Below are 12,099 nucleotides of genomic sequence, written 5' to 3'. Positions count from 1 at the left end.
AATCACTTAGAGTCAGTAAAGTAATCACTTATCCCTGGTTCTGCAAAGCCCTTGCGCACTCTTCCAAAATGGTGCGTGACTACCACTTGGTTGCATTGCCTTAGTGAAAAACATGATATAAGAGGCTCAATGACAAGCCGATAAATTTGGACTACTTTGGAGATGTGGAGCAGCCTGGGACTTTGGGATGTTATCTGGTTTTGCCAGGTACACTAGTCAAGAATTTCTTGTTCGGCTGTCAAACTCAAATTTCCTTCAGACGCCATGTTGGTTTGAGAACTAAGCAACTCAGCCAGTAATTGGTATGATTGCAGGAGGCTGAAAGTTATTGCCCTGATGTAAGGCAAATCCCTGTAAATCACTAGCAAGGATTGGCTATGTGCAAAAAAAACCAGTTTAACCATGAAGTCAGTTGACCAAAGTTTTTTCCCTTTGTGACCAAGTACAATACATACACCTGAAAATGATCAAGCAATGTTTTACACAGCTTTTTATCAATATTCCAGCAATATTATGGCGGGGGACACCAGAAATGGGCTTCACTCATTGTACCCATGTGGGGAATTGAATCCGGACCTTCAGCATGACGAGCGAACACTTTTACCACTAGGCTACCCCACCACCCCCTATCTGTATGAACATACAGTGTTCTTGTTCCAACTGCCCAGGAGGTATCAGTGGTATTATAGACATTTGTCAAAATTCTATGTCCCTCCGATTGACTAGTCAGATTCCACCTCTCATATCACTTGCATTTGCTTCAAACAAAACTGGGCATTTTGTTTGAAGCAAATGCAAGTGATATGTGACTAGGCCACATTGACACACTACACTACTGCAATCTGGCTGGCTACCCCAATACAAAGTTGTGTAGCTGGGTTGACAGCAAGGCCACATTGACACACTACACTACTGCAATCTGGCTGGCTACCCCAATACAAAGTTGTGTAGCTGGGTTGACAGCAAGGCCACATTGACACACTACACTACTGCAATCTGGCTGGCTACCCCAATACAAAGTTGTGTAGCTGGGTTGACAGCAAGGCCACATTGACACACGACACTACTTCAATCTGGCTGGCTACCCCAATACAAAGTTGTGTAGCTGGGTTGACAGCAAGGCCACATTGACACACGACACTACTTCAATCTGGCTGGCTACCCCAATACAAAGTTGTGTAGCTGGGTTGACAGCAAGGCCACATTGACACACTACACTACTTCAATCTGGCTGGCTATCCCAATACAAAGCTGTGTAGCTTGGTTGACAGAAAGGCCACATTGACCCACTACACTACTGCAATCTGGCTGGCTACCCCAATACAAAGTTGTGTAGCAGGGTTGACAGTAAGGCCACACTGACACACTACACTACTGCAATCTGGCTTGCCACACACATACAAGGTTAAACAAGCTTGTATGATCTGGTTACCCGTAAAATGACATACCATCAGTCACAAGAAGGTGCTGCTGCCTTACTCGGATCTCTAATAGTTACCACACCGGACAACTGTACTAGTCTACAGCTCATTGCTAACCAGGAACACCATAGGCTACAAAGAGTCCAAACTACTTCTGGATGGTGACAGTAAATTAACATCCCATTATCTCAATACTTCAGTCTCTTCATTGGCTCCGCATACAAGCTCGAGATGACAACAAGGTTTTTTTCTCTGACATACATCAATGGAACAACCCCAAACTACCCCTGTGATCTTCTAAAGGTGTACAAGCCCTCAAGACTCCTTTGTCTGACTCGACGAATCTGCTACAACCTCAAAGATGGAAACCCACACATTTGGATGCTGTTCTTTCCAAAACTGTGTGAATGGAACACTCTGCCACATGAAATCTAATGTTCTCCAACACCAAACTCTCCTGCTTCAATCATCCTACTGTCATTAGGAATTCTTATTTATCTTGTCAAGCACTATAGCATGCTGCCTGATTGAATATGGTGCTGTGAAGTGGTCTACATAAGTGGTCTTATGATAATGGAGATGTTGACATGAGAGAGCAAGCAGGTGAAGATAAGTGGCAACCTACCCTTGGGGCTTGTAGGTGAGTTGGGCACAGAACACAAGGGAAGGGGGAAGCCGTCCTGGAGATGTCTGGGTATGTGACAGATGGGCGCCGTCAACAGCGTGTACTCCATCACAACGTCACACAGGGAGTACCTGACGGCGTTCATCAGGCGTTCCCGCAGTGCCTTCAGGTCGGAGTTGCCGTTCTCCCAGATCTTGAACTGAATCAGTGCCGTGGGGCCTGGAGGCACAAATTCAGGCAATCAGAGACTTGGAGAATTGTCAGATTTCGGACAAACACTGAATGCATATACATTTCATTATAGATGGAGGGTTCTAACTACTGGTACTGAGCCAAATGGCTGAACATGCAGAGAGCTGTTACCTGGTCTGGAAGGGGAGGGGTTGGGCAGATGAACGAAAGTTTCCACCAAACGTTCGAACTCCTCGGGGTCTTGTATCTTGGTGGACGACATGCTGCAGGGCTTGGGGCAACTCAGTAACTTGACAGGGCTACCCGTACCATCCGCCAGAGACAGGCTGATACACGCAATACCTGCACACAGGGAGATCATCATCATCATCATCATCATCATCATCATCATCCACATTAGCTTCATCAATCATGTCATCTTCATCATCGATATCAATGTTCATCCCTATAATCACCAGCCGGACAATCAATAACAGAATAAAGGGAGTCCTATATAATCACCTTCAAAATAAAGACTTCAATCAATGTTTCAAATCAGAACATTACATGCAGTGAACAGCAAGAGTAACATGAAGTCACACAAATTATTACCTTTTCCTCCAATGGCTTGAGGACGCAGATGCAGGAAGGCATCTTCTTGTGGTATAGCCCCTGTTTGGCCTTCAACACTGTCCTGTTTGAACAGACAGATATTTCATGTAATTTCCTGTCCAATGGATTATATGTTTGATGTAAAATATATATTGATGGTGGATGGATAAATACATGACTAGATAAAAGGATAGATGGACAAGTGGGATGGTGGATACATGCCTTGATGGACAGGTGGGTGGGTGGATATATGGATAGATGGACAGGTGGGTGGGTGGATATATGGATAGATGGACAGGTGGGTGGGTGGATATATGGATAGATGGACAGATGGGTGGGTGGATATATGGATAGATGGACAGGTGGGTGGGTGGATATATGGATAGATGGACAGATGGGTGGGTGGATATATGGATAGATGGACCTGTGGGTGGGTGGATATATGGATAGATGGACAGGTGGGTGGGTGGATATATGGATAGATGGACAGGTGGGTGGGTGGATATATGGATAGATGGACAGGTGGGTGGGTGGATATATGGATAGATGGACCTGTGGGTGGGTGGATACATGGATAGATGGACAGGTGGGTGGGTGGGTACATGAATAGATGGAAAGGTTGGAGGGTGGGTACATAGATGGATGGACAGATGACAGACACATGGATACACCCATGGACATATGACAGATAGATGGATGTAACATATCTGCATGGCAAGTGAAGTGACTACCTGGAAGTGGTACTCGGGCACTGCATCCACATAGTTTGGCGTGTGCAGGAACTGCAGCAGGTTCTGTCGGAGGTAGAAGATGAGGGCCTGGAGGTACATCATGGCGTGGCCGGGGATGGTCAGCTGCAGCACCTCCACGGGCTCCTGGTCCGGCCGCTGGATGAACTGCACACAGGAACAGTGAGAACTTACATGACACTATGCTTCAAACTCCTTCGATGTCAGAGCTGTCAGATAAGCATGACACTTCAACAACTCTTGAAGATCATAGCAGAATTACAACATATCAAGGAGGAAACTGGCACAATCTTTCTTCTATTGTATCTTGTTTCACCAATGGAAGTGATGCTGTTCATTTTCATGGTAAATATAAGATCATTAGAGCTGTTATTTACTTCCTTGAACTGAAAAAAAAGCCTAAAAAATTGATTTTGAAGGATGGAAACTTGTTGACCTCTTAACGCACAAGTCATCAAACTTAAGGACTGGGATTTGTTTTGGCGACTTTAAACTTTTGAAGTGCAACAACACTTCCTCCTAACAGACTAAGGCAGAGGACAGTAGCTGTTAACATACATGGACATCCTCCGGCTTCAGTTTACACTTGGGGTTTCTGTTAAGCATCACCGAGATGACTTCAAGCACGGCCTCGTCCAGCTTCTTCTGCAGCAGTCTCATCAGCTCCTCCCGAATCTCAGAACCTGCACAAACAGACACATACCATCAACTCCTCCCGAAACTCAGAACCTGCACACACACTACCATACCATCAGCTCCTCCCCAATCTCAGAACCTGCACACACACACACATACCATCAGCTCCTCCCGAATCTCAGAACCTGCACACACACACACATACCATCAGCTCCTCCCGAATCTCCTCCATGTCATACACCTGTGTTTACTAGTACCTATCTCCTCCATGTCATACACCTGTGTGTGCTAGTACCTATCTCCTCAATGGCGTACACCTGTGTTTACTAGTACCTATCTCCTCAATGTTGAACACCTGTGTTTACTAGTACATATCTCCTCGATGTACACCTGTGTATACTAGTACCTATCTCCTCGATGTACACCTGTGTTTACTAGTACCTATCTCCTCGATGTACACCTGTGTATACTAGTACATATCTCCTCGATGTACACCTGTGTTTACTAGTACCTATCTCCTCGATGTACACCTGCGTTTACTAGTACATATCTCCTCGATGTACACCTGTGTATACTAGTACCTATCTCCTCGATGTTGAACACCTATGTATGCTAGTACCTATCTCCTCTGTATCGGACACCTGTGTATACTAGTACCTATCTCCTCTGTATCGGACACCTGTGTATACTAGTACCTATCTCCTCGACGTACACCTATGTATGCTAGTACCTATCTCCTCTGTATCGGACATCTGTGTATACTAGTACCTATCTCCTCTGTATCGGACACCTGTGTTTACTAGTACCTATCTCCTCGATGTACACCTGTGTATGCTAGTACCTATCTCCTCGATGTACACCTGTGTATGCTAGTACCTATCTCCTCGATGTACACCTGTGTTTACTAGTACCTATCTCCTCGATGTACACCTGTGTTTACTAGTACATATCTCCTCGATGTACACCTGTGTATACTAGTACCTATCTCCTCGATGTTGAACACCTATGTATGCTAGTACCTATCTCCTCTGTATCGGACACCTGTGTATACTAGTACCTATCTCCTCGATGTACACCTATGTATGCTAGTACCTATCTCCTCAATGTACACCTGTGTATGCCAGTACCTATCTCCTCGATGTACACCTATGTATGCCAGTACCTATCTCTTCGATGCCGTACACCTGGATCTGTACCAGATCCTCCTCCCTGGACGACATGCGGCTGACCCCGGACGTCATGGAAACAGTGTCTGCCTCTGTCATGTCCTGCAGCACAAGGATGGAGACACAGGAACATGTTTAGCAGGTTCATCCTGGCCGGCAGTTTACGATACAACAAAATGTTTACACAGTGTAGCAGGAATAGAAGCAGGTCACAGAAATGACAAAGCCATCAACAGATTTGTAATTTTGATTGCAGTCAACTTAACATGGTAGGAGAGCCCAAAGTGAGAAAGTCATAAATTATGGCCACATTGGGGAAGCCCACAGGTATGGTACTCATCCCGACTTCAACCCCATTGCCAGTGGATCCTGGCATGACGAAGGGGTGTAACTCTGAACAGCCACATCTAAGACAATTTGGCCAGCAATGCCCTTTATTAGCATATAATATTTCACTCCTGAAAATGATTCTGGACTGAAGGATCTAAGAGTTAACATTTAACATCAGATGATGGTGAAGATAATGAGAAGGATTGTGGGGAGACACGTCCAGGAACTTCATGAAGGTGCTTCACTGACACTGACCATTATTAATTCATAAACAGTTTTAATCACAGCATTTCACTGCATTACAAACAAGACTCATCAGGAGATGGAGGTGGAGTCATCCAGAAATGGAGTTTGGCTACTTATGCCCCACTTTTGGTTCACTACTATTGGATACCTATACAGTTCAGTGAAGAAGAAAATAATGCTGTTCAGTATTTTTCAAAATCCCAAATCATCAAAAGGCACCAGTACCCCATAAGGCTATATAGAAAGCTTCAACAAGAAATATTCAATAATTTGGGAGTTCTGCTACAGAAACAAGCACTACCTTCATTTTCATAGAAGTCCAAAAATTGCAAAAATAAAAATCCCAAATCATCAAAAGGCACAAAAGAGTTTTGACACTACAATGAGAGAGAAAGAAACACTTACATAGTCGCTCTCCTTCTTGAAGCTGGCCATCATCCCCCGACTGAAGCTCTCTGGAGGCAGACAGGCAAGAGGTGTTATTACACATTGGTGGAGACAGTGTCATACATGTGTGAGGATTCAGGGAATAACCAAAGAGCTACAAGGAATTATGGATATCTGTTGCATGTGAATGACCAGTGTAAGCCTAGAGTCTGGTACATCACTTGTTCACAAGGGACAGATAATCCGTAATTTGGAGTTTTGAGTTGGTCATTCTGTATATTAGTATATACTTTGTCACTTAAAGAAAGAAAATTAAGACAATACTGTCATTTTAAGAAAATGAAGAGATTACTTTGTTATTTAAAGAAAGAAAATGAAGAAACTACATACGAAATGACAATGTTTCAGAGAAACTTCACTGAAGTCAACCTAATGTTCATGTGACATTGTGTCATCAGTTTGTGATGTCATGAACAATGGATGACATCATATTGTATTGTTCTCAAAAATGATGCAATGTGACGTCATATCACTTCAACTGACCAATATTTGCAAATATTGAAAATTTATTACACTTGATCTTTTGAAATTAAGAATTAAGGACCTTATTAGGAAATAATATATCATTGTATCCCAAATTTTAATGATTTTAATTTTTACCTTGTTTGACAAAAGTTAAAGATGTGTTACCATTAACCTTTATTTGAGATGATAAAAAGACAATCTGACAGTGAATTAGCTCCCCCACCTACCCTCTAGAGGCGAGGACACGTCATCAGCATTCACAGGGGCTCGTGTTTCCTTCAGTCTGCAGGGAAATTACACATTGAATATCAGTTAGAACAAAACATAGGAACCTGTCTAGTCCCCATCACTAGCACCTATAAACACGTGCCCTTACATGGATAATCCAACTAAAACATACATGCTAAAGGAGATTATTTAATGCTGCAAAAATATCATTTTTGCCTCAGGTTTGCTTCACATGCTGGATGTGTTGTTTAAAAACAGAAAATGTGTTTATATTTTGTTCAGCGACTCCCCAGGCCTTCCCACCCAACCCTTAAGTTTATTTTAAATGGCGAAAGCCTGAAACAAAGATTCTAATCTGGGCCTCGTTCCACAAAGGGACCTTAGCGCTAAGACGATCGTAACTACAATACTTTAACATAGGCTTACGATAGTCGTAGCGCTAAGATCGCTTTGTGGAACGGGTCCCTGTGGAACAAGTCTTGACATATATGGAGTAGGCGACATATTTAGCACAAAGTTTAATTTAAAAAATAATATCCTGTTTGTCATGTTTTGTGTTGAAAGTGTTCAGAAGTAAATGCACAGCAGACAGTGACACCCTGATAACTCCTGGTGAAACTGTCCCTATTTAACCTATTGTTGTATTAATGCATCATGAGTACAGTGTTGTTCTTTCGTTATATGTAGGGCAATGTTCCTTTGTTATGTGTAGGGCAATGTTCCTTTGTTATGTGTAGGGCATTGTTCCTTTGTTATATGTAGGGCAATGTTCCTTCGTTATATGTAGGGCAATGTTCCTTTGTTATGTGTAGGGCATTGTTCCTTCGTTATATGTAGGGCAATGTTCCTTCGTTATATGTAGGGCAATGTTCCTTCGTTATATGTAGGACATTGTTCCTTTGTTATATGTGTGAGTGAGTGAGTTGGGTTTAACGCCGCTTTTAACAGTATTCCAGCTATATCACGGCATGTCAGCTGGATGTGGGAGGAAAGCCCGAAGTGATGCAGGTCTCAGACGTTTACCACTTCGGTGAAACCCAAGAGCACGGGTATGGTGCTGACAAACCTAGAAACATAATTGGGGCGAACCAGGATTCGAACCCACAATCATAGGTTTCTGGCGTGCCCAAAGGACGCATCTCTGCACAGCAAAATCGCGGCGCCTTAGACGACTGGGCCACCCGTGCCCCTCGTTATATGTAGGGCAATGTTCCTTCGTTATATGTAGGGCAATGTTCCTTCGTTATATGTAGGGCAATGTTCCTTTGTTATATGTAGGGCAATGTTCCTTTGTTATATGTAGGACATTGTTCCTTTGTTATATGTGTGAGTGAGTGAGTTGGGTTTAACGCCGCTTTTAACAGTATTCCAGCTATATCACGGCATGTCAGCTGGATGTGGGAGGAAAGCCCGAAGTGATGCAGGTCTCAGACGTTTACCACTTCGGTGAAACCCAAGAGCACGGGTATGGTGCTGACAAACCTAGAAACATAATTGGGGCGAACCAGGATTCGAACCCACAATCATAGGTTTCTGGCGTGCCCAAAGGACGCATCTCTGCACAGCGAAATCGCGGCGCCTTAGACGACTGGGCCACCCGTGCCCCTCGTTATATGTAGGGCAATGTTCCTTCGTTATATGTAGGGCAATGTTCCTTCGTTATATGTAGGGCAATGTTCCTTTGTTATATGTAGGGCAATGTTCCTTTGTTATATGTAGGGCAATGTTCCTTTGTTATATGTAGGGCATTGTTCCTTCGTTATATGTAGGGCAATATTCCTTTGTTATATGTAGGGCATTGTTCCTTCGTTATATGTAGGGCAATGTTCCTTTGTTATATGTAGGGCATTGTTCCTTTGTTATATGTAGGGCAATGTTCCTTTGTTATATGTAGGGCAATGTTCTTTGTTATGTGTAGGGCATTGTTCGTTCGTTATGTGTAGGGCAATATTCCTTTGTTATGTGTAGGGCAATGATCCTTGGTTATATGTAGGGCAATGTTCCTTTCTTATATGTAGGGCAATGTTCCTTTCTTATATGTAGGGCAATGTTCCTTTGTTATGTGTAGGGCATTGTTCCTTCGTTATGTGTAGGGCAATGTTCCTTTGTTATATGTAGGGCATTGTTCCTTCAATTTATATATGTAGGGCAATGTTCCTTTGTTATATGTAGGGCAATGTTCCTTCGTTATATGTAGGGCAATGTTCCTTTGTTATATGTAGGGCATTGTTCCTTTGTTATATGTAGGGCATTGTTCCTTCGTTATTCATATATATGTCCCAATAGATCATCCTTCAGGTTGCCAGACACTACTAGGGTTTAGTTGTATATGGAATGTCACATGACAGGGACAACTTCTTACCGGAGGTAGAAAACACTGCGTGAAGCCGACTCGGTCTCCCTGATCACAAACATGTTCCGTCTGTTGTTCACAGAAAACTTATTCAGCACACTGCGAAGAGCCAGGAATCCTAGAAAATAACATTTCCATCATGTCTTTTGCCGAAAGGAATCATTTGGGTAGACTGTGCTGCTATGATCAAAAGCAATTCAGAGGCAGAATAGGTTCCCAGTAACCCATGGCTTTTGCAAGGGCCTATTAATGAGGATCATATATTATGATGTGCGACCTGGCTGATTGTGTATCATCAAGCCCTGATGGCTTCGAACTTTGCTCACACAGTAAATGCATGGATTAAGGTTATGTTTTCTGCCCCAAATCTGCTGTAACACATACTTTGCACATTTGTAGTATTACCTCTTGAGACACTGACTGACTAGAGAGACACAGTACCTCTTGAGACACTGACTGACTAGAGAGACAAAGTACCTCTTGAGACACTGACTGACTAGAGAGACACAGTACCTCTTGAGACACTGACTGACTAGAGAGACACAGTACCTCTTGAGACACTGACTGACTAGAGAGACACAGTACCTCTTGAGACTGACTGACTAGAGAGACACAGTACCTCTTGAGACTGACTGGCTAGAGAGACACAGTACCTCTTGAGACACTGACTGACTAGAGAGACACAGTACCTCTTGAGACGTTGGCTCTGCCTGTGGCTGTCTTGAGTCTGGGGTGCAGCACAAAGTTCTTGGTCCACACACAGTCACAGGCAAAGTAGCCAGGCTTCAGTTTGAGAGAAGCAAACAGGTAGTGATTCCCCTTGCCATCTTCTCCCTCTTCCTCCTCCTCTACCTCAGAACCTGGAGAAGAAGCGACAGCATAATAGCTAAGAACAGATCAGGTTGTTTAACAGTTTTGCTGAACTTACAGTATACCATGGTATCGACATACTATGTAGCATAATTAGTCCAAATCTGATACTTGAACCCACCATCGGCGGATCCTGGCAAAGGCCAAGGGTAACAACTCAACCTGCAGTGCTACAAACCACCCATGCCTCCCAAATCTAATAGAAAATCTTGTATACATGATATATGAATACATCTGTACAGTATGACAACCAGTATTTACTTCTCCAGGGCATCATGTGTCCAGTGTCATGCATCTCCTGAAACTGTACTTACTGTCTGGAGCTTTACGTGCTGTGTCATGTATCTTCTGAAACTGTACTTACTGTCTGGAGCTTTACGTCCTGTGTCATGCATCTCCTGAAACTGTACTTACTGTCTGGAGCTTTATGTCCTGTGTCATGCAACTCCTGAAACTGTACTTACTGTCTGGAGCTTTATGTCCTGTGTCATGCATCTCCTGAAACTGTACTTACTGCCTGAAGCTTTACCTCCTGTGTCATGCATCTCCTGAAACTGTACTTACTGTCTGGAGCTTTACGTCCTGTGTCATGCATCTCCTGAAACTGTACTTACTGTCTGGAGCTGAGCGTCCCGACAGTGTCCTCTTGTCCGCCCAGGAGATGTCTTCGTCAGCCTCGGGGACCAGCAGGTTGTTACACATGTGGGTGTCGTTCAGGTCCTCAAGGAGGAGTTGCTGCAGAGACAGAGTCATTATAGTCACCTCCCTTGCCCTGCCAACACCTGTACCAGGTCAATGAGGGATATTGTTACTCAATACAGTTACCTCCCTTGCCCTGCCAACACCTGGACCAGATCAATGAGGGATATTGTTACTCAATACAGTTACCTCCCTTGCCCTGCCAACACCTGGACCAGGTCAATGAAGGATATTGTTACTCAATACAGTTACCTCCCTTGCCCTGGCAACACCTGGACCAGGTATACAACTGACCAAAAGTGTGGGATAAAATTAAACTTCTAAGAATTTGAAAAAAAGACATCTAATTTTTGTCTTTTTTCAATAACTTTATTTCGACTATGGTTTTCTAAAACAAAGTAATATAAGGCCCTAGTGAGGTACACAACATACCAAAGTTCCCTTCCCATAAAGCATAAGCCTCTTGACACATTTATACCTCATATAATAAGATAAACTATTGAATGCTGAATCAGGCTGCAATGGAATGGTGACCAAACAGAGGGCTGCCCCAAATACGAGCTGACAGATAGCTGACCTGGTTGACCTTGATGCAGATCTTGTTGATGGACTTGTTGACCAGCTCCAGAAGGGACTGGTAGTGCACAGTCTCCTCTCCCTCCTCATGTCCTGTCTCTCTGAAGTCACGTCAAGAAATTTCAATAACTAAAACATGTATTTTGAAAAAAAAAGAAATGGAGCAAATGTATATGATTGAATCCCCCTTACAGCAATAACCCAGCCATGCTATAATGGAGAACACCAAGTACAGACTGAACACATTGTAAACCATCTTCCAGAGGCAAGGGAGTTACCTGACTGTAAAAGTCCAGTTTCCACCCTTGCCGAACTAGGCTGGAATTTCTGGTCTGACTGTAACGCCACCAGTGGCTATTATGATTTAAGTCTCTTCAATGTCCCTCCTAATGACCAAACAGATTCCACCTCATAGCACTTGCATTTGCTTTAAACAAAATGGCGGTGCAAAGTCAAGATCAAGATCTCTATTGTAATAAGACAGGTCTTACTTCGCGTAGTGCAT

The 12,099-nt window shown here is 43.4% G+C and overlaps 1 protein-coding gene across 1 annotated transcript in view; it reads right to left on the bottom strand.

The window, feature by feature from the left end:
* Positions 1-12,099, bottom strand: part of LOC139480568 (KICSTOR complex protein SZT2-like) — a 131,255-nt gene that overhangs the window by 37,096 nt on the left and 82,060 nt on the right. Inside the window, exons 33-44 of the mRNA XM_071263711.1 lie at positions 11,596-11,695; positions 10,934-11,054; positions 10,139-10,309; positions 9,459-9,567; positions 7,096-7,151; positions 6,362-6,411; positions 5,377-5,482; positions 4,137-4,261; positions 3,561-3,725; positions 2,830-2,911; positions 2,410-2,580; positions 2,047-2,265 (exon numbers count right to left, since the gene is read on the bottom strand). Coding sequence (XP_071119812.1) covers positions 2,047-2,265; positions 2,410-2,580; positions 2,830-2,911; positions 3,561-3,725; positions 4,137-4,261; positions 5,377-5,482; positions 6,362-6,411; positions 7,096-7,151; positions 9,459-9,567; positions 10,139-10,309; positions 10,934-11,054; positions 11,596-11,695 — 1,475 coding nt within the window. The remainder of the gene's footprint in view (positions 1-2,046; positions 2,266-2,409; positions 2,581-2,829; positions 2,912-3,560; positions 3,726-4,136; positions 4,262-5,376; positions 5,483-6,361; positions 6,412-7,095; positions 7,152-9,458; positions 9,568-10,138; positions 10,310-10,933; positions 11,055-11,595; positions 11,696-12,099) is intronic.

This window comes from Haliotis cracherodii, unplaced genomic scaffold, assembly GCF_022045235.1.
Source record: "Haliotis cracherodii isolate W230 unplaced genomic scaffold, xgHalCrac1.p SCAF_4, whole genome shotgun sequence".
NCBI lineage: Eukaryota > Metazoa > Mollusca > Gastropoda > Lepetellida > Haliotidae > Haliotis > Haliotis cracherodii.
This window is presented reverse-complemented; position numbering and strand designations above follow the sequence as displayed.